Genomic DNA, 23,621 nt, shown 5'->3' with positions numbered 1-23,621 from the left:
GGCATAACAGAAATTTCCTAGGAACTGTTGAGTTCTCTAGTGCTGTGTTCACAAGAAAGAAAGCACGCCCACAACTCAGAAATCCTACTCAGCCTACGTCTACACTAATCCGGATAAATTTTACGACCTCCGTCATTTCCACCTGGTGTTTATTTACTTTCTGGCTCTTCGAAACATCGCGGCAATATGTAGAGGAGAAGCACAAAGTCGCCCACCATCTTAGCTGACTAAAAATGTGTCATCGTTTTCGAAAGCCTCCGTTCTCACAGTCCACACTGCGATGCAATTTATCCACTTTGGAGAGTGTTTTTCTGGCCTGCCTGCTACAAAACACACAACAATAAAGCCTTTTTCCTTTCACTTTGTAAATTAAATTCATGAACTTCAGAAACACTGCTTTCTGAATGCAGCAGAGTTCCCTGATCATGACTAGATGTGAGTGGTTGATGTTGTATAAAGTGACTGACCTGGTTAATAGAATTAGCCATACATGAAGAGAGACCTGTTCCAACTGTGGCCAGCATGAAGGTGATGGGGTCAAAAGGTACGGGAGCCATGGCGTATCCCGCCGCTGCTGTCGTGACCACGAGCGCTGATGTCATCAGGATAGAGAGAGAAAAGAAAGAAGAACGTTGGGACACAAAAACACACATGTAACAATCGGCATTTCAATAAAATGTCATTTTAACCAAAAAGAAAAACAGGCCTGCGCTGTTAAGTGCAGCTAAACATCATCATATTGCGATGGAGTGATGCTACTTGTTACCGTGGCAATACTGATTACTTTCCTATCACATCACATCCCTAGATGTCTTATTCTTCTTCCTCCCTGTAAAGCTTTACCTCAGACACTGGAGACTCCTTACACAAGGGCAATAATACTGTTACTATAGCAATGTTAGTGCATCAAAATGACCTAAAAATCTGTTTATTACAGTCAGAGTTGCAGCTTGAGATTTTTTTCCCCCATCTCATAATCTCATAATAAGAATTGTGATTTCTGGCATTAAAACAAAATACGAGAAACCTCCTACACATTCGAAAACTTTCTAAAAGGAGAAAAATTCTTTTCTCCAGATTAGGCCACATTACTCCAATCAAATCTTCTGTCTCCAGTCATACCCGTGAGTTTGATTTTCGAGAGCCGAGCGTAGATCCCCGGTAACTCCGAGTAGTTGACGCTGAGCTCCTTCCACTGCCGTGCCTCGATCCGAGCCTGTCTGACCGCCTCGGGCTCGTCATCCGTGCTTGGAACTGCCACGTGAGGCACAGGCTTAATGTCTGGGATCTCCGGAATCTGTCGGAGCACCGCGTCTTCTCTTTCTTCCAGCGGCTCCTGCTTCGGCCGAGCTCGCTGGCTCAGAACACCACTCGCCTTCACATACTGATGGACAAAAAAAAAAAAAGAAGGTGCAACCTGGTATGTTATAATTTAGTGATTTAATACATGAAGATTTAGCAAACAATATAATAATAATTTAATCTAGAGACATTCTTTTCTGATCAGTCTTTCACAATGACAAACTTATTCATTAAAAAAAAAAAAAAAATTAATTAATTAATTAATTTTAAAAAGCCAAACAATTCTATACATGTCTACTCTAGATTAAAAACATAAATAAAATAAATTTGATACAAATTCTAAAAAAAATTCCTTCTTGTTACAAAGTCTTTCAAAGTTTCCCAATAGAAGGTGTTGAGTCATGACATTTAAATTGCACTTAGATAAGTTCTCTGTGAAGAGACAGTAACCTCTATGACAAGTGCCCCATGTCTTCCCCACTTTACTAAACTCATCCCTGGTCTTAGTGCTGAGAAAAATGTGTCTCCAGTATCAGTGTATGAAGGTGCTGGAAGATGAAAACGCTGGAAATCGTACCTGACGCTTGAGGAACCGCAGATGCTGGAAGGTGATCCATTGCGCCGGGTCGCTCCTGCAGAGCTGCGCTAAAGTCCGGACGCTACGCTGGTTTCCGCCTACGTTTATTAAGAGCGTGGGGGTCACGCCGGCACAAACCAGACCTGCAGAACGACAAGACTGTCAAAGTAAATAAAGTGACAGAGGTAGGCTGCATGGGGCAAAAACCCACCATTCTTTAAAAAAAGAGTCAAAAATTCATTCTATTAAATTAATAATAAAAATTATTCATAATTAAGGTTAATAATAATTACATGCTATTAATATAAATAAATAAATACATAAATAGATAAATAAATAAATGCAAATTAAAAAATATATATTTAGTGATACTTTAAATGTATATAAAAGAAATTATTTAACACTGAAAAAAGGGAAAATGTGAATAAGAAACACATGATTTTAAAGATACAGCATGAATTTACTAAATCAGCTTCTTCGAATAAAAGAAAACTTTACGCAACCCACCATGTCTAAGAAACATGCGTCATCAAAAAAATTAATATACCTTTGTGGAAAAGTGAACAAAATATAGTCCTTCACAGATTTCACAAAGTTGCAGTCATAGAAAAGACAATAAAGCAAACTCTGATATTGTGAGGATTTTGCCATTTTTCAAAATGACAGCATTTTTTATAGACTTGGGCTGAGATGCAGCGTGTGGCGTCAACACAACACAAGTTCAGCTGAAGCTCTCTCTCCAAATGACACGTATGGAACATGAGTACAGCCATTTTAGACAGTCATTAGATTAGATTAGATATTGTCATTGTGCAAAGTTCACGTAGAAAAGGGAATGAAATGCATCACGTACGTTTCTTCAACTGTAGGAGTTTAGAAGATTCCAGTGCTTGCAGTTTAGCCAGTTCAAGTTTGCCAATTGAATAAAATAAAATAAATTAACAAAATACAATAAAATATATATATATATTTTTTTTTTAAATGATGAAGTTGAAAATTGTGGGGAAAAAAGCCACAGCAAAATAATTTATGCCAATAATCTCACATGCAATACAAACCTCCAGAATACATATTTTTAGATTTTTTTGGTGGGGAAGATTTTGATGTGGTTTCCTATTTCCAGAAATAGTATTTATTTTTTCTTAAATGCAGCACATCTGGCTCCTACATACAGACAACATACGGCTGGGTCTAAAATTCCGAAAGCAATAAAAAAATTTCAGTTTCATAGAAAATTGCTAATTAAATACAACATTTTCCGTTGCAAATTACACCACATACTGAGCAAAAAGTAGAATCTTATAAATACTTACATGAATTTCAGAGTTTTTTAAATAATGTTGTGCATATTTTTTCCATCATTTTTTCCATCTCTACTAGAGCATCATCTGAGATACTGAACATTTACTTTCTTAGTTTTAAAATATTTAAAATTTCTAAAACCTGTTCAATTTCATTAAAAAAAATATCCCAGATTTTCAACACAGTCTCAGAATTTTGGACCTAATTTTATTTTACTAGTCACAGTAAGAAACTGGTTGTATACTGTTATTTCATCAAGCCCATGGCGCAACATACAGTAGCTTGTTCAACATGAACACAGGAACACAAAACACTAACACACAGGAGAGACGAGCACTTCAGTCAGATCCACTGATGCAGTCCATACTGCGTATGTGTGTTATGATGAGTGCTAATACAATATTAGAACAACGCTTATGGAGAAATGACAATTTGTTCCAGTGTGCAGACCGATGCTGATTCTCACAATGTCTGTCATCTGATACTCTGTAGGACAATGATGTGACTAGACTATGATGTCTCTATACTATGATGAGACTATTCTATACAAGGATATGACTATACAATGATTACTCTATACTATAATGACCATAGAATGATGTCTCTGTACTATGATGTGACTATACTGTGATGACTCTGTACTATATGATTATACAATGCTGTGACTATACTATTATGACTTTATACTATGATGTGACTATACTTTTATGACTCTATACAAGGATGTGCCTACTACAATGTCTCAATACTACAATGTTACACTATACTATTATGTCTCTATTCTGCGATCTTACTATACTATGTGACACTATACTATACAGGGGGCGGTATAGTATATAGTGTGACACTATATAATATCAGAGGATCTGCATGGTGACTGTAATATCTAGCAGATGCCTCCAGCTCCAGCAGGGTTTCCTCAGGTCGACACTGACAGATAAGCATGAAGCTTACTATAAATACACTTCCACATAAACGCCTTGTGTTTCATAACAGGAACTTAAGCTATACCTGATCACTACGAAACTTCTGCTCTCGATATTACCAAAAAGGAAATAATTTCGTTCACACTGTTTAGATTATGGTAAAAAAAATCTTTAATTGTCCACTACACAGGCGTTAATAAGACGTTTTCAGCCACAAATAAGACGGTCGAATTAAAATATATTTGGTAAATATTAGCATTAAACACAAAACAAATGATTAAGCTAATAAAAAAATGTGTAAGTGATGAGAAATAATGGTTATAATTAAGAAAATTCGGTCATAATTCTCCTAAAGATACGTGGAGTAAGGTCAGCTAGGGCTGAATTACAAACTACTCCTTACGTCCTGCACAGCTGCACTACATAGAGTATGAAGTAATGGCGTCTGTCGCCCTATGTAGTGCACTACAACAAACAAGAAACGCATTCAGGACTCAGCCCCGGCTCATAGGAGAGAAAGCTAAACCGCAAACTCCATCCCAATACAGCGCTATGGCGGCTAAGCTAACCGGCTAACACGCCACCCACAATACATGCTATTTCTGCGTTTCTAACCGCAGATATAACTTCGCATGGGCGTGATTATAAAGGCCGTGGCGTTACACAGACGCTCACCCACCTGCCGCACGGCTACATGGCGTCTTAAACATGTTCTCCACGTTCCAACCAGCTAACGCTGGTGTCCTCTTCACGCACTGTACGCCGCCATCTTGACCGACAAGGAAACGTCGCTTCCTGTCACGTGACTTTAAAATAGACCCCGGATACTCTGGTAGTGTGTGGAATATGGAATATAATAGAGCATGAAAAAATAAATAAATAAATAAATAAATAAATAAATAAATAAAATAAAATAGTAAAACTAAAGTAGTTGTATCAGTATTACTGTTTAATTAGAATAATAAAAAACATCTAATATTGTTTAAATAAAAACAATTATTATTATTATAATTAGTATAATAATAATAATAATAATAATAATAATAATAATAATTATTATTATTATTATTATTATTATTATTATTATTATTATTATTATTAAATGTTAAAAATAGAGTAAAACAAATAATTAACCATCAATATCTAAATATAGCAACATTGTTTTATATCATTATAATTAAGGTTTAGGTAAAAAAAATACTTTAAATATTTTATATTTTTTGTATAAATATAAAAACATTGAGTGATGATTAAAAGATTATTATTATTATTATTGTTGTTGTTGTTGTTGTAGTGTTGTTGGAAGGAAAGAATGTGCATTTACAGTATACAATGAGTTTAAGGGTCATAGAGGGTTTAGGGTCATAGAATTTATTTATTTATTTATTTATTTATTTATTTATTTATTTATTTATTTATTTATTTCCATGGACTGACCTTGGTAATTATGCTTGATGGAAATTTCCTATCATAAACTTTTTTGTAGCTATTTTATTTTAGCCATGTTCTTATTTTTTTCTTCATTGCTGCTCTAAAACTTCGGCATCAAAGCCTGAATAGTTAAGTGGGCTATAAATCCTGCTTTCAGTGATCCATGCTATGATTCAATCCTTCACAGTCATAACGCCAACTCATAATTAATAGAAGCTCATTTCCCATGCCAGCATGTTTAATCTGCACTCTAGATTAGGACCTTGCCATTTCTACACAGCTGGATGTGAAGGTTGCGATCTAGCAGTTATGTTACTTTTCCTTCCTCACTTTATCCCTCACCACATTACAGTGGCCTACCGTGCGGTTATCCGAAATCTGGGCTGCCAGACAACCCCTGTCGCGTGCCAATAAATCTGTGTCGCCGATGGGATTCGTTTAACTCTAAATTGCCATCTCATTCAATGTCTGGCCCTTTGCCTTGATGCCCTTGCCTGTCCTCTGTGTGGACAGTTATTTATGTGTGTGATCACGCTGGTGGCCAGAGCTGCCAATAGACCGCTTGCTGATTACTTTGACTTTGTCTTTCTGGTGGACTCCAGCTGTGCTGATACACACTCATGTGGTGTGTATAGGATCAGATCAACTGTACGGTAACACACTGTTTTTTATTTTTTTCAACTGTTTACATATTTCTGCTTTAATTTATCAAAACAAATCATGATGCTGTTCACTGACAAAGTCAATAAATATTAAATTATGCACATATGTGTAACATTGTAACATATGCACTCACTCACTTCCAGAGCAATTCCTGCACATCTGCTCATTTATGTAGTTAATAAATCAGCCAATCACATGCTTTCAATCTAGGGTGAAACTCCGCCCATTGTAGTGTCAGATTCCAGATATCATGTATTCTCCTGCTCATCTGCCTCACTGTTTAATGTAATCTACGTCCTGAGATGCTTTTTTGCTGACTATATTTGTAAAGAGCAAAAGAGTAAAATCTGAGTTGCCAGAACCTTCCTGGTGGATTAAATCTGATTGGTCATTATTCTCTGACCTCTCACTTAGCAATCTGCTTTAATGTTTTTTTGTTTTTTGGCACCATATATGAAAATCACTGGAGAATTTTATTTATTTATTTATCTTAAACCGTCTTATATGGCACTAAAAACCATGCCACGGTTATGGAGATTTCAATTTTTTTCCTCAATTCTGGAAAATTCTTCTTCCTTCTTTTATTGGGGTGAGATTAACTTAAGCTCTTGAGCCAAATCTGCATGACTTCCTGGACTGGCTGATTGACCAACTGCACAAATGACTATGCAGTTAAAGTGATTTATTTATTTCTGATAAGGACACACCTCTTTTTCCACCTACATTTTCTGTTTCTCTTCAGCTCCTACACACTGCCTTACTTCTTATCATCACTAAAATACATGAAGTTGTGCTTTTATGATCCTGGACAGCTCCATCTCGAATAAAATGCTGTTGAGCCCAGACATCCCATTTCCCTGATTCATCTCGTTCATTACAGTGGCTTCCTGCCCAGCCCTTTGCTCTAGTCAGATTATACGCAGTAATCTCACGCTTCCATCCAGATGCAGGACTGATAAATGTCAACGATGCCCAGCAGCGGGCAATAACATCCCGCAGGCTCCTGCTGTCCTACAGAATGCCATTACAGCCTCGACGGTTAGATTTGATTTGGGCTCTGACCTCTTTGACCTCTTCCTGGGGGAAGGTTTTCACGTGCATGCCGAAAGGTATTGTTTGATTTATCAAATCCCATTGTGGGCTAAAAGGTGAAAAATGCTCCGGTCGACTGTCTGTTCCAGTGCACAGATGGCCGTGAGCGTCCTTGTAATGTTGCTGTTTGTAAATTGTTTGCGCGTGTGTTTACATGTGCATGTTTGCATTACGTGTCGTCGCTGTAAATGTGCTGACATTGTGCACAATGCGAACGGATGCAACTGAGGATGTGCACAAAGATGGATAATGGGGTGTTTGTTGAGATAACCACACAGAATTGTCCGTGTTTATGTGTGTGTGTTTATGTGTGTGTGTGTTTGTGTGTGTGTGTGTGTGTGTGTGTGAAAGAGAGAGAGAGAGAGAGAGAGAGACAGAGAGAGAGAAAGAGAAAGACAGAGACTATATTAGATCAGACCTAAGATCCTACTGGAACTAGCAAAAAAGTTTATTTATTTAAATTTACTTACTTATTTGCTTATGCTTGATTATTTATTTTTCATTTATTTGTTTGGTTATTTAAATGTTCTTACTTATTTGCTTATGCATAATTATTTATTTATTTAGATTTAGATTTACTCAGTTATTTGCTTATTAATGCTTAATGAAATTTTTAATTTATTTGTTTGTTTACTTACTTACTTTTTTATTTTCAATATATTTTTACTGTGATTCTTTTTTACATGCACCACTTTTTTAACTTTACAATTTCATATGTATGTTTTATTTTTTCACACCAGATTTTTATTCATTATGTTTATTTGATTATTTATTTTGATTTTTTCTTCTTTTTTTTAAATTTTTTACTAGGCCTCTAGGACTTGATTGTGTTCATGAACTTTATGTGATTTTGTAGTAAGGGTGCAGTTTTAATGGAGGCTGTCGGATACAGTGTAGCTGCTCGGGTAACATGGTGGTGTTATTTTATTTTATTTTATTTTATTTTATTTTATTTTATTTTATTTTATTTTATTTTATTTTATTTTATTTTTTATTTTTTTTATTTATTTTTTTATTTATTTTTTTATTTTTTTATTTTATTTTATTTTATTTATTTTTTTATTTTTTATTTTTTTTGGAAGAGGGAAGTAGCCATGGAGCCATATATTAACATATAGAGGCCACAATGTAACATTTCAGCATATTGTTGTCCCTGTCCCTGAGGCCATGTCTTCATGCATCACTCTACGACTAAACTAAAGTGCAATAATACCAATCATCTCACTGTTTACGTTCCTGTGGTCACAGGTCTATTGATTTATCGTTCATCATTTCATATTACAATAGCTGGCATGACTTAAGTACTTTGTGGCCATGAAATAGATTTCAAGAAGCATAACTTGTGGTCTCAGTATTATCCTGTGGTCTCAGTATATTGATTTGTGGCCACGTGCTATTAAAACACAACCTCTCTGTTACACCGTAAGACATTTCAAGATGGTTAAAATAAGTAACAAAGTAAGTTCACCTGCTGCCTGAAATATATGTCAAGAAAATAAGCTTTGTTTCAACTCACAAGTCAATGAGGTACTATAAGTTTTGATTTCTGAGAATGTATAAACTTGAGTTCGATATCCAAAACTTGTCATGAGAGTTGGAGTTAAAGAGTAGAAATAAGTTCACATTGTAGCTTGCAGCTCTGTGACACACAAAGAAATGCTACATTTATATAGATAGATAGATATGTCATAGGTGTATATTGGGGCAGTGGTGGCTTAAGTGGTTAAGGCTCTGGGTTGTTGATCAGAAGGTGGGGTTCAAGCCCTAGCACTGCCAAGTTGGGCCCTTAAACAAGGCCCTTAACCCTCACTGTTCCAGGGGTGCTGCATCATGGCTGACCCTGTGCTCTGATCCCCAACTTCCAAAGCTGGGACATGTGAAGAAATAATTTTACTGTGCTGTAATGTATATGTTACAAATAAAGGCTTCTTCTTCTATATAATATGATATATAGGCTACTTTTCCTTATTAGTTGCACCAGTAGACTGTGAAACATATTTAGGTTTATGTTTACAGCTATAGATTTCACTCCCTAGATGACTAGTGGTTAGGCCTCGGTGCTCCCACTGAGATGGCTCAGGTTCGATTCCCAGCCAGGGAACACAAGACGACAGTGACACCCTGAGTGACGTTCTCAGGCCTGGAGAACTTACAGATGGTTGTGTAAGGAAGAGTATCTGGAGTAGAGCCTGTTCTGATTCAAATATGTGGACCAATGAGCTGTTATGGCAAACACAAACAACAGAACAGGAACAAATATATATATGACAGCTATAGTTGATAAAGCAACTGAAAAATATTTGTCATCACTGAGTCTGAGATTTGGTGGAGAAGCTTCTCTGTTTCATCCAGACACAAGTTGAACCCTGACCAGAAGACCACACTGTACTCATTGGAGAAATTCTATTTCTGTGTGAAAGCCAAAGACACACCACTTTAGAATTATAAATACTGGGCTTAGCAAAATTTCTAAGAAATGCATAGCAACATAGCAACCTTCAGACACCCGGGCATTTAAACAACCATCATTCAGCAGAGAAACAAAACAAATTCCACCATCAGGTCCTCAGGACTGTGAGGTGTGCAGCAATAAAGCCTATTGTGTGATGAAGGAGTGTGATAATTGAATGAGATGCTTCAGCAGAAGAGGACTAAAGATGAGCAGAGGTCATAAACTGAGACGTGCCTTCACATCGTATGTCCTGAGCACGGAGACAATGCAAGCAGCAGATGGATTCATTGTGGAAGACGGGACTGTAGAACAATATGGTGGCACTGAGAAGGTCTGTTCGACATCCGTCGCTGTGGTGGTCTCATCGTGCGGCTCTTTCATCACATCGTCTTGAAAAACGACAGTAAAAACATTGTGTGTGTGTGTGTGTGTGTGTGTGTAGGGTCAGCTGAGGGTTACTGCTTTTAACAACATTTGCAGATTTCTAATTGAAACATACAGTAAATAGGTGCACAACTTAAAATAATAATTATGAAAAAATAATTATGTATGTTGGATGCATATATAAATATGTATGTTAATATTTATATTTGGTATACTGTATATTCCATAAATAGATAAAAAATAAAAAACAATTTTATGAAAAAAAATTCATTTTGATTAAATCTTTTTTAAGGCAATCCTATCATAATAAAATGATTGTATGTCATTGTTAATTATGTGTGTGTGTGTGTGTGTGTGTGTTTCAGCCATTTTATCTTAAAATTTCATTATAATATACAAATGACACAAGAGAATATTAAATCTATTAAATGTGTGTCATTTTTCATAACACAAATATATACAATACAGAAATCTATACAAAAAAAACTAAAATTGTATTAGAACTATATTCATTTATATCAGCTATACTGTAAGTTTTCTGAGGAAAAAAAAAGTCATTTAAACTGAAATCTACTCCTATAAGATATTACGGATCGGCTCCTACGTTAAGGTTTGACTTTAAGACAGATGATGTGGAGTGTAAAATGTCATGGCTCATTGAAAACAAGTCATTTTGAGTAAACGCACAATAAACATAATACCAGTAACCACTGCAACGGTTTCAGCATGAATTACTGAGGCACTGATGGAAATCTCATGTAAGCAACATAACATTATCCCTCTATCCATTTCCTGTACTCTGTAATATGTACTATGAAGAGTTGCAGGAAGTCTGGAGTCAGTCCAGGAAGCTCTGGGCACAAGGTGGCAGGGGATGTGCTAGACGGGGTATCAGTATGTAACATGTTTTAGAAAAAAAAAGAAATTCAAAAAAGAAAAAATGGCACCAGTATGGAATACTAGGATTAGCCAGCTGAATGGGATTGGTTTAGAGCGCACATCTTTAGAGATTTGGTGGAAAAACCCTGTCTCCAACTCCTCCATGGAATTTCAACTATTCATATAGATCGTACATGACCCTTCACCAGACCAAAACTAAGTACAAAACTAAAGAAAAGTATGTATCATCAAGCATCGGAATTTTGGGAACAAAAACAACCTTTAACCTGCATAGGGATAACATTTTAAAAATAAGCATGGATCTTAACAAGCGTTAACCTTTTGTAAGATATTATAGCTGTCTGAAAGTACACTGTAAACCGTTCAAACTCTGTAAGGAAAACCGCTTACATTTTTAGCTTTACTGCCCGAGTGAGAAACTTCACACATCAGGTATATCCAGCAGCTCAGCTTCTACGTGTGTTTTCACTTTAAACATTCGAAACGAGCCGCGCTTTCATAAAAGATGAAAAACCACAATCCTCGCCGAATGGGAAAAGTGCTTGTTAGTGGGACTGATGTCCAAGTGCATGCTTAAATTCTCTGCAGTTGGCAGAGTTGCTGTGAAATTGGTTCAGTGCAAAGAGAAAAAAAGAAACAGATCTCGCCTGCCTGGAATTTGCCGTTACTTTTTAATGTAAACACCAGACTCCGGCACTCAGTGGTGTAAGGGTGACATACTGAAACAATTGAGAGTAACTCCAGGCTCTGGGTTGTACCAGCTGAGGTCTGAAGTGCCATTAATAGACATCACTAAGTGTGAACCAGGGTTTGCATTCCTCTTAAAGCTTGGCGATGGCGTTTTTTATTACGGTCCGGCACAAGCGCATGGTGCTAAGCAGTCACAATGAAAGACTACACAACTGCTCCCATAAAACTGACCGTCCACAACAAGTGAAGGCACCATGACCTGTCATCACCCCTGCTGATTTATATGCTATGTTCTGGTGGGTTTCAGGAGGAGCATTATTTCTCGAGAGATAGCCAATTGAAAGGCAGCAGTTGAGAGAGAGAGAGAGAGAGAGAGAGACAGACAGACAGACAGACAGCCAGAGAGAGGATCAAAAAAGCATGCCTAGACAGACAGTGCCAGGAACAGTTGTGGTGGCACTCCTATGTTTATAATTGATTTTCAAGGGCAGCATTCTTGTTGTCAGAGTTTGGTTAACAAGCTACAGACTGGCGCCCCAAATGCCTGTCAACCGCCGAGTGTCCCGAACCCCCCTCCCTTCGCACCCGGATGGCACCAGTGCGGAATACTAGGATCAGCCAACTGAATGGAATTGGTTAAAGGGATTGTCTTGAGCGCTCATCTTCAGAGATTCGGTGAAAAAAAACCCTGTCAGCAACTGCTCCAAGGAACTAATTGTAAAGATGGTACAACACCCTTGACCAAACCATTGAGCAAAATAACAAAAAGTATGCTGAGACATCAACATCAAGCCTATCACAGATCAGAATGTAGGGAACAGATTGTAGGAACATCAGACCTGGATATTATCTGATAGAGAACTTCATTCCACTTTGTTGCCCCACAGGTATTCCCTTTCCTTCCTTTTTCACAGTCTACAGTATGTTTACATCTAAAGCTCCGTCTTTCTTTGTGAGACTCAGAAACTAAGCCAGTAATTGGCCACGCATCATCAATCTCGCTAAGCCGCCCCTTTCACCAAAAGTCCCATCCGAGTTTCAAGAAGACAAATGGGACCGAGTTGACTCCCAGTTGCCAGCAAGCAGACCCTGGGTGGAGGAAGCAGCCATGCGGTCTGTGAGAAACCACAATGTGAAGTGTCCATCTGGTTTATGTCACCAAGATGGACTTTGTGTCAAATCCAAAGGCCATGAGACTTTATTTGTCCTTTCGAGGAAGGGAGGCACGCAGAGACAGTAGAAAGGATGGGTGGAGAACAGGCATATTTTGAGGCCTGTTGCAGTCATTAAACATTTCTTCTCCTCCTGTTACGTAAACTCGGTTCTGTGGTTTAAGATCTCTGCACGATATAGAAAGACTCCTTAGGAACTCCTCTTTTAAGAAAAAAAGACCTGCTATCCACTTCCAGCCTAGACATCCTTCCATGTTGTTGCTCCTCAAACATCTCAAATTGATTTGTCTGACAGGTTGTTTTGTCTGTATTTGCAATTGAAAAATGAGTGGAAATGTGTGTCGTTTGCTGCAAGTCTGAATGACATTCAGCAAATCTAGATGCCAGAGTGAGGTCATTGGGGGCTCAGTGTCTTTTGCGCAGGGTGTGCTTGGTTTGGCTTGCCTCCATGTGTCCATGGTTTGGCTGTAAATGTATGGGAATGAAGGCTTTGTCATAAGAAGAAAGGGTTTGTCGAGAGGCTTCCAAAGACATGTTTCTATAGACATGGGTTGGATATACTAGAGTATAGAATACTTGTACCTGGAAGCTTAGGTAGCTTAGTGGTTAATCTGTTTGACTACTGATCAGAAGGTTGTGAGGTTGAATCTTAGGTCCATCAGTTTGCCACTGCAAGGCCCTGATCCCTAAATTGCTCGGTTGTATTGGATAAGGGTGTCTGTGAGATGTAAATGTAGTGATGTATTTTCTCTTGTATTTATCACCAAAGTTGCCCATGTTGATTCCACCGTTGCCGTCCATCAGTTTATCCCGTTGAATCAAGACATACAGACCCATATTCAGACCTGGACTGTCTTCTTGCATGTGGGAACAGACAAGGCTGTTCATCTACTGTCTAACCCTGTTGTAAAAGATGAACAGTCAGAGGGGAAAAACACTGTCCAATTCTCCTTGGTGTCCGAAAGTAATCAGGTATGTCACTGATGTTGTAAATCTGTGTTCCAGTGGTGGCCTGAGGCCCGGACGGGAATGCGGTCCCTCTGCGCTCCGTACTTGTCTCGGTGCTGTAAATCCTGAAGCATCTTCACAGAATTGTCCATAATTCAGAGCGAGAGCTGAATAGTTCCAGAGACACCAGAAGACTGCAGTCTTGCAAAAAAAGCCAATTTGTCCATGTCTATGTTCTCAAATTGAAGATGATCTGATTGAAGTTTTATATTTCACTTAAAGTTTATGTAAAAGTCAGATACAAATTGCCATATAATCAGCAGCAATCCTTTTCAAGCATTTTCCATAGAATGACCTTTTTGTTATTGTAAGCATAGACGCATTGTGGAAAGTAAAAAAAAAAACTGTGAGGAAAATCAGATCTGCAGAAATTCCTACAGATTCCTTCGTGTGAACTAGGGACTTTATTGAAGTCTTGCTCCGAGTAGCTCTGACATTTATTGGTTGGAAATTGAGATAATTTCCGATCAATAAAAGCAGACAACCAAAACATTATCCCGCTCAATTGGAGAACCACAGCGCCATTTGTTTTTACTCAATAACCTCATTTTATACATCTGAAATGCAGGGTATTGATTGTGGAGACACGCAACCCGACTGTTGGAAAGCTTTTTGTCTCCTAGAACTTTCCATAAGACTTTAAGGGGTTCGAAAAAAAAGTCTATATAAAACATATTTGAAGCCATTGAAACAACCTAAGACACATCACGTACCAGTAACAAGCCGTAGAATAGGCCTCTGGTGTATGAGGGGTGTAAACACTTCAGAAAATTTGCTGTTACAGAAAAATTTTGATGGAATCAATAAAGGAATGCAGTGATCACATGACACATCAGACTGTTTATCTATTTATAGATACGTTTAATGCTCTAGAACGTCCATGAATCAAGTTCGTTCTCTCATCATGCTCTCTTTTTCTTCTCTTTCATGACATTAATAAGATAATGTAGCTTGTCATCTTACAGAGAAGGATCTGAAGGTCTGGCAAAAAGCGTTGATATTAGACACTCCTTCAATCAATGTTATATAAAAAGTCTCCTTTTATAAAAGTCTGTCAACATGTTAACGAGTAAATCCATTTTTATTCTTATCCACCATATTGTTTGTCAGTCCAGAAAGTATTAAAGCGCTTTTTAGGGTTAAAGAAAACTAATGATTCCTTAGGTACTATTGGTCCCATAGGACAAATCAGAATTGAGAATTCAGCACTCCCATGATTTAAAGAAAGATTTTTCAATTTTAATATTGCTTTATTCAGATTTTATTGCTGTTAATTGTATAGCAATAGCATATCTCCTGGATCTATAAAGCACGTGTCTCTCAGGCAGGAGGAAGGATCAGGCATAGCTCCAAGATCAACGCTATACTGTATAAATCGTCACTCTGAGCTCAAGGTCACAGTCTGCTGTATGTCTGGATACTGAAACCAAACAGCTGGGATACGCTCCTGGACAGACGCGTTAGAGAACAAGGCCAGATCACGTTAGCCATTTAAACTTTCCCTTCCTGACTCCAACAATATCAGTCCAGGTTTCCTTATTATCCTCCAAAAAAATCCTTAACACACACACACACACATCCAAAGTGCTAAAATGACCGAGTGCAAACAAGAAGCACAGTGTCAGAAAAAGCGCTGGTTCGCATCAGTGCATGACTTTAATTATCAAACCCACGCTTACGTATAATAGGGAAAAGGTGGCTATGCAAGAAGCCTCTATCATTCATTTCTCTTCTCCCCCCCAAACCCCCCCCCCAAACCCCCCCCCCCCCACACACACACCTTTGAAACTTCTTTTCTTGTTCCATCCAGGTTTCTGCAATTTGGGGACACTAATTTCGTTTTAACAAAAAACATTTGCATAGCAGGAATTATCTGAGCGCTACGTGTCACACAGAAAGAATGTGCTCAGCTCCGGAGCACAGGTGGTGGAAATTAGTCTTTATGTGCTTCTCGCTTGCTCTCTCTCCACTCCGTTCTCTCTCACTGTCTCTGCATAATGGATGGCAGAGTGCTTCTGCAGTTTCCACCCTAATACTGATGAGCAGAAGCTTCCACAACGGAGCAGGTCTTGTGGGTATTTTTGTGCAGCCCGCATGAATTCCGGTACAAATGAAAGATCATTATGATCTACTCTATCGTTACATCAAGAACACTTTAATTAAATTTACATAATCGTAGTCATTAGCGAGATGGACACATCCATTAAGTTCAGCTACGTTATGAAGTTTTGTTCTTGTTTATAGATTAAAGTTAAAAAGTGTTCTAATACACACACACACACGCACACACAAAGATGAGGTTTGAGAAAGAAAGTGATGGAAAAGATTTTTTTGTATTCAGGAAAAAGCTCTCAGATGTTATAAGTTTTGAACCAAATCTCTGCCAATAACATACAATATTTGACATATTTATATTTTTTACTTTCTAACCTGTCTTCCAAGAAATCAGGTTTAAGAAACGTTGCTGTAATGTAAGTCTGCTTAAAGATGTGTTCATTGAATATGTAGCTAGCTTTCAGTGGTTTTTGCTAACCCGGTGTCAACTTTCACTGTTATTGCTTCTATGCCATAACAATTCAGTCAGTAGTCAAATCAGTTCAGTTTGTAAGCCGTATAAATGGTTACTACTGTATTTACAATGTTAGCCTTGGTGCTTGGTATAAACTTATTAAGGTCCACCTCTAAGCTGATTCTGATAATTATTATTAATTATGCATACTCAAGATGGCCGCCGAAGGTATCCCGAGGCATATCCGCATATTTCAATACCAATATTACATTAAAGAAGCGGTGTAGTGATACTTCTGACCATTCCTAACGGAATAAACAAACAAATAAACAAACAAACAAATCGCAGATTATTATTCACTGTTACTGAGTATAACGTTTTCTAGCCAATCCATTTTGAGTCCCATCTATCTATGTACTACCATCTACACAGGGTCACAGGAAGCCTATCCCAGGGGTCTCAGGGCATGAAGCAGGGGACACCCTGGACGAGTTGCCATCACATCACAGGACACACACACGCATTACAATCACACACACACACTGACATACTACAGACAATTTAGAGATATCAGTCAGTACAACAAGATATCTTTGGACTGTGGGAGGAAACCAATAAGCCACCTAAGCCACCATGCCCTACCTACTCATGGTTTTGAGTGGATTTACTGGTTTAATAACTTTGTTTGAATGTAAGGTGAAGGTTTTTGATTTGACAATAAGATAGCAGAAAGCTTAAAAGGGAAATTCATCAGTCTGTTGTTGTGCGTGAAATCACTAAACAATACAAGGAGGTTTTTTTTGTTTAGTGCTATATGAGCTGCATGTACATACACATGAAATAGACTATATTGCTAAAAGTTTTGATTTGGAGGGACTCCAATGATTTGGAGGGGTGTCCTAAAACCTTTGGCAATATAGTATATGTTTGCACCAATAGTTTTAAGATCAATCCTTCCTTCTAAATCACATTAGAATAACTAACCGAAAGGCTTACTGAGGCTGTAATTGTTGTTTTTTTTTTTAAAATTTTCATGTCATGTTATCTAAAGAGCTCCTGCTTTCTCATGACAACACCTTCGCTATTAACAAAGCGTCTTTCTTTACATGAATGACAGACAATAAATCATTTTAAAAGCCACAAGCATACAGGTTTACAATTCATCGCACACGGTGACGCAAAGCGAGTAAGCGAGCTGCTGTCATCCCGGGTGTCACATCCCGGAGACATTAGAACAACAGTCTGAAGTGCTAACAGCAGTTCTCAATCATCTCTTAGACGGCTCTGCTCTTAAATGCTGGCTCCAGTTGACCTTATTTATAGATCATTAAAGGTTTCATTAGACTGAATCCCAGCCCTTGTTATAATAAACGCTCAGTTGCGCACAAGAGCGCATTCTCAGAAGACACAGTCATGTGACGGACCTCACTATTACGTTTGTGTGTGTGTGTGTGTGTGTGTGTGTGTGTGTATGTCAGCACATATGTGCTGGTGAGGGCCAAAGGTGACTATTTGAAAATGGATACGGTGCTGTGTGAAGAATTCTTCTGAAGGATCTTTTTCATGCGGCGTGTCCACTCTGAATTAATGTTTGCTTTCTCAAACCGAGTGAAAAGCTTCCTTATGCCAAGTGTTTACTTATTACTTAGGAATATTAAACAAGCTTGCACTGTGTGTGTGTGTGTGTGTGTGTAGTCAAATTTTATGTGTGTATGTACATGTGTGTGTGTGTGTATGGTCTCTGTTTGTGTGTATATGTATGTATGTATGTATGTATGTATGTATGTATGTATATGTATCTGTGTGTGTCTGTGTGGTTGTGTATGTATGGATTTATGTGGCTTTGTGTGTGAATACTGTATGTATGTATGTGTATATACAGTATACATATATGTACACACACACACACACACACACGTGTGTTTATATATATATATATATATGTGTGTGTGTGTGTGTGTGTGGATGCCGCTATTCTAGCTAGGTAAGAGGAGGAAATACAGCATCTTCTTAAAGGAGGTGTAACTGACCTCTTAAACCTTACATCATAACAAAAGGAGCATTATCATAAGCAGTATCATTAAAGCAAACACTGAACACTACCACAACAGCACCTCCTTTCCCTTTGCTCGCCAGCTGCTAGCTTTTGCTCATAGGTTACGGTACAATGATCAGAACATAAAGCCAAATGACATGTTTTTGTGAATCTAGCACATACTTTCCCCAAGCTATTGTTCTTACATTGTAGTATTAGGCTAAAGAATTGCAGTGTTACGCTAATGTAGTCATCTGCATAAAATTCAAACAATAGATGCTGCAGAACATAGTGCATAGTGTAAGTGCAGGGTGTATAGTATGGTGTCATTTGGGATGCAGCTATAGTCTGGTTGTAATTTTGCTAGATTATGGTATGAGTAGCGTGTAAATTACAATGAAGTAGCTTCTCTATTGTTTGTAATTGAAATAATAACTAAGTATGTTTTTCTGCCAAGCTTTGGTTGACAATGTGTGCTCTTAAGCTCCATCATATTTACATTGTGTGTATGTAGGCTGATGCTTTAAAAATTTAGCCTGGATGTTGATGCTGTGTTGCAATATATGATCCCGAGACTCTGGAGTTTTCATTCGTTAGAAAAACAATAACTCATATGATGGCATTAGAGAGTGTATAGACTGTATGTGCAAGCACTTCAGAGCCTCTAAGGACGGCTCGATTGTAGAGCGAAAATATTTACGCAAGTGTTCAAATGCGATTTGGCCAAAGAAGACGTTCAATAATTTTGTCAGCTCCAACATTAGGCTTTGATCATAAGCACAAAGAGCGTTAGTTTGCTGAATTCCAGAGCTGCGATGACTGGCATGTGGATCAAATCTGAAGCAGAACTTCAGCACTGTGGTGTGGTGTGAATAAAACAGGCTTTGAAGTCAGGCTTTACAGCAGGTTTTGCTGCTTATTTGCATGTTGAATTAGCGATCCTCCCAAACCTCGTACACCTGTTGCATGTCTGCGTATAAAAAACAGCCTATAAATAGCTGATGGTCAGTCTGATTTAAAGCGAAATGGAAACATTGTGTGACCTGTAAATTGTGAGCGGCTGTCGGCCTGGTAGCCAGGTTGAGCAGCAAATCTATCTTTCGGGCATGCAGCCTCTGCGGTCTCCAGCTGTGAGGACACCTGTCTGGGTCTGGAGAGCATTTATTTATACGCCCCTCCTGAGACGGCGTATTTCAAAAGTAGTTATTTCTGTCTGTATGACATATGTATACGCGGGCACTCTCCGGGTCAGTGTGTTTGGAGTAGGAATGTAACTACGACTAGAAACACGTCTACTCGTTCAACACTGCTGAGGTTAATTGCAGGAGTCATTAGTCATTCAGTCCTGTCAGGGTGAAACCCAGGCTTCAGATACACTTTGTTAGCGCAGGTGATGAAGGACTTGCATGCAAAACATCCCTTTCTCAAGAAATTTCTTCCAGTGTAAATAGACTATGGTAAAGTAAATATATAAGAGACAAAGAGGTGTGAAGTTATGGGGAAATAATCAACAGTGAAATGGTGTGATGAAGCCTGACAGGAAACAGAGCAGCCACCCTGATGTTTATTAATTTCTTATAACATCATGTCCTGATGCTTTTCTATTCAACTTATACAACATCAATTTGGCAGTGGTATTTTTTTATTATAGGGCCACATGTAATTTAGATGTGGTACCTTAGTGGTTAAGGTGTTGGACTAATGATTGGACAGTTGTGAGTTTGAATCCCTGAAACACCTTGCTGCCACTGCTGGGCCCCTGAGTAAGGGCCTTAACCCTCAGTTGTATGAAAAGAGATAAAATGTAAGTTGCTCTGGATAAGGGCATTTGCCAAATGCAATAAATGTACCTAGATTTATCCATTTACAGTTACATTTAATGTTTGTGAAACAACATACACTATATTGCCAAAAGTTTTTGGGCACCCCTCCAAATCATTGAATTCAGGTGTTGTTTTTCAGGGGTTGAGCTTGACCCCTTAGTTCCAGTTAAAAGGAACTCTTAATGCTTCAGCATACCCAGACATTTTGGACAATTTCATGCTCCCAATTTTTGTGGAAACAGTTTGGGGATGACCCCTTCCTGTTCCAACATGACTGCACACCAGTGCACAAAACAAGGTCCATAAGGACATGGATGAGTGAGTTTGGTGTGGAGGAACTTGACTGACCTGCACAGAGTCCTGACCTCAACCTGACAGAACACCTTTGGGATGAATTAGAGAGGAGACTGTGAGCCAGACCTTCTCGTCCAACATCAGTGCCTGACCTCACAAATGTGCTTTTAGAGGAATGGTCAAAAATTCCCATAAACACACTCCTAAACCTTATGGAAAATTTCCTAGAAACACTGAAGCTGTTATAGCTGCAAAGGCCAACTCCATATTAAATTCATGTGCATGTAAAGGCAGACGTCCCAAAACTTTTGGCAATATAGTTTAGTTTCTATTATTGTCAGTTAAGTTATAGCAGCTATTATATCTGAAAAAACATGGAATGTTCCAACTTTACCATTGACTGTTACAAATCACTGACACTGGAGAATCCTTCTATAAATCAAATGGAAAAGAAAATGGGGAAAAAATGAATATTGTCCAATTTATCCAGTATAACAATAAACTAAATTTGAGATTATTAATCTGTAAAAATAAATCACTTATAAACATTTATTTATTTATTTATTTATTTATTTATTTATTTATTTATTTATTTATTTATTTATTTATTTGCTTGCTTGCTTGAAACAGTTTTGCTCTATCAGCAGATAACTTTGCCTGAGCATTTATTTGTAGAAAGAATCAAAATTATCTGCCAATAAAATAAGAACACTAAAAGCTGAAAATGTTTTAAAATCTAAGCATTAAGTTTGAGAATTATATTTGGTTGCTATTATAATATTAGAACAGGCAACATTAGATCATTTTTTACATTTAGTATAAAATATAATTTGTTTGCTTTGATATCATTAGATATCATTTGTTTTGAAGAGTAAATATGTTAGGAAGTATCTCTGCACAGAAAAGGAAGTTAAACATATTAGAGTGTAAACTTTAATATAAACCTGTGTGATTTGTCACGGCTGGACCTACTGTCTGAGGAGCTGTAGATAGATAGATAGATAGATAGATAGATAGATAGATAGATAGATAGATAGATAGATAGATAGATAGATAGATAGATAGATAGATAGATAGATAGACACATATAGATATATAGACAGATAGACAGATAGATTGATCGATAGACAGACAGATAGATAGATAGATGGACAGACAGAGAGAGATAGATAGATAGATAGATAGATAGATAGATAGATAGATAGATAGATAGATAGATAGATAGATAGATAGATAGATAGATAGATAGATAGATAGGTTTTTCAGGAATATTCTCTGGACTCCAGATGAACTTGACCAGGATACAGTAGAGTGTGTAAATGAATAACTAGCGTAAAGCAGAGTGCAGTATAACATCACATTCTGTACATGACAGTGTTCCGCAGCAGAGAAGAAGGATGAGGCAGCAGGTGGTGAAGCTCTTTACACTGCCTGTGTGGTCCACAACAACACACTTCCCAAGGTGGATGGGAAATCGCTTCCCACTGAACTCCTCCTCCTCCTCCTCTTCCTCCTCCCGAAGCAAAATCTCCTGACTGGATGGACTCGAACCGTTTTGTTAGGTTTTCCACCCCTGCCTTGTGACCTTTGCTTAGAGTGAGAGGGCTGTCTGTCATCCGTCTGTCTCCGTGTTTGATTTATCCAGCTCAGGGAACGCCGTTCTCACACCGGCCACAGTTTTGCTTTCGCTCTCCCTGATGATATCAATCATTTCTGCGGGGGCATTCCGGGACTGGGAACGGGATGATTTGCTGACATTTTCACCTAAGGCTATTTTTTTCCTGGAGCTCAAACCGGGGCAAGGTGAGACCCGTACCTGCCGAGCCAAATCAAAACAACAGATGTTGGAGACTAGAGTGAATAGAAAGGACATGCTGGTGAACCAGTTCATAGTTTTAGATTAGGAGAAGGATTTAAAAATAAATAAATAAATAAATAAATAAATAAAAAAAAACTGAGGAAAAAACACACAAACTTCATGCTTTTGTTATTTTCCCCATATGGACTTTTTTTTTTATCCATACAATTAATTTATTTAGTACATTTTTACTATGAATCATTTATTTTATATTTATATTATATATTTAATTTATATTATATTATATTTGTCAGCTTTCCATTTGATTCATTTCTTTATATGATTCATTTTTCACATGACTATTTCTTTATTTGTTTATTTTCACATGAGATTTTTCTCCCATGATTTATTTCTTTCACAAATTGATTCAATTATTTTTGTTTGTTTTCATAGTTTTTTTCCCCACATTTAATATATTTTTTTTCCAGAATTCATTCATTTTTTTTTTTACACATTTGATTCTTTATGTGATTCATTTTCATTATGTGAGTAGATTTTTTGTTCAATTATTCATTTATTTTCCATTTGTTTTGTCACATGATTAATGTTTTTCTTTCCAACATATGTTGGATCCTGTTTTTTAGATTTGATTCTTTACATAATTGTTAGTTATTTTCATGTTTTATTTTTTACATGATTCATTTCTTTTTGTAATCCCCTCCCCACATAATTCATTCATTCATTTCTTCACATGATTCACATATTTTCTCATTTTATTCTTTACATTATTCATTTATATTCATAATTTCTCACATTTATAAAGTTATTTTTACATGATTTTTTCACAATCCTTACATCTTTACCTGATTCTTACACAATTAGTTTATTTTAATATATTTTAATTTGTTTATTTTAAATGATTCATATTTAAGAGATTCTTTTTCTTCACATGATTCATTTCTTTTTCCAACCTGATTCAAATCTAATTATTATCTAATTATTATTCATATATTTAATTTCTTTCCATATGCTAATTTATTTTACATGTTATTTTTTCCCCACATTTCTGACATGCACTTCATGATTCCACATGTGTTGAGTCCACATGTGTTGAACCTTCAGGCCTTGGCATGCTGAACTACAGTTTTTTACTGTGTTTTGCAGTCTATTGTAATCGCTTATACCAAATAATGTTACTTGCATAACCACATGATTTATACTTAGTGCCCACTTTAATAGGAACACCTGTATGTCTGCTCATTA

General features: G+C 37.3%; 1 protein-coding gene across 1 annotated transcript in view; it reads right to left on the bottom strand.

Moving 5' to 3' along the window:
• LOC131363520 (protoheme IX farnesyltransferase, mitochondrial) overlaps positions 1–4,906 on the bottom strand; it is a 43,279-nt gene extending 38,373 nt beyond the window's left edge. The window contains exons 1-4 of the mRNA XM_058406141.1: positions 4,787–4,906; positions 1,880–2,022; positions 1,123–1,384; positions 468–592 (exon numbers count right to left, since the gene is read on the bottom strand). Coding sequence (XP_058262124.1) covers positions 468–592; positions 1,123–1,384; positions 1,880–2,022; positions 4,787–4,817 — 561 coding nt within the window. The 5' untranslated portion in view covers positions 4,818–4,906. The remainder of the gene's footprint in view (positions 1–467; positions 593–1,122; positions 1,385–1,879; positions 2,023–4,786) is intronic.
• Between the last annotated feature and the right edge of the window lie 18,715 nt (positions 4,907–23,621).

The sequence above is a fragment of the Hemibagrus wyckioides genome, linkage group LG13 (assembly GCF_019097595.1).
Source record: "Hemibagrus wyckioides isolate EC202008001 linkage group LG13, SWU_Hwy_1.0, whole genome shotgun sequence".
Lineage (NCBI taxonomy): Eukaryota > Metazoa > Chordata > Actinopteri > Siluriformes > Bagridae > Hemibagrus > Hemibagrus wyckioides.
The sequence above is the reverse complement of the archived record's forward strand: the minus strand, read 5'-3'. Positions and strand labels throughout refer to the sequence as shown.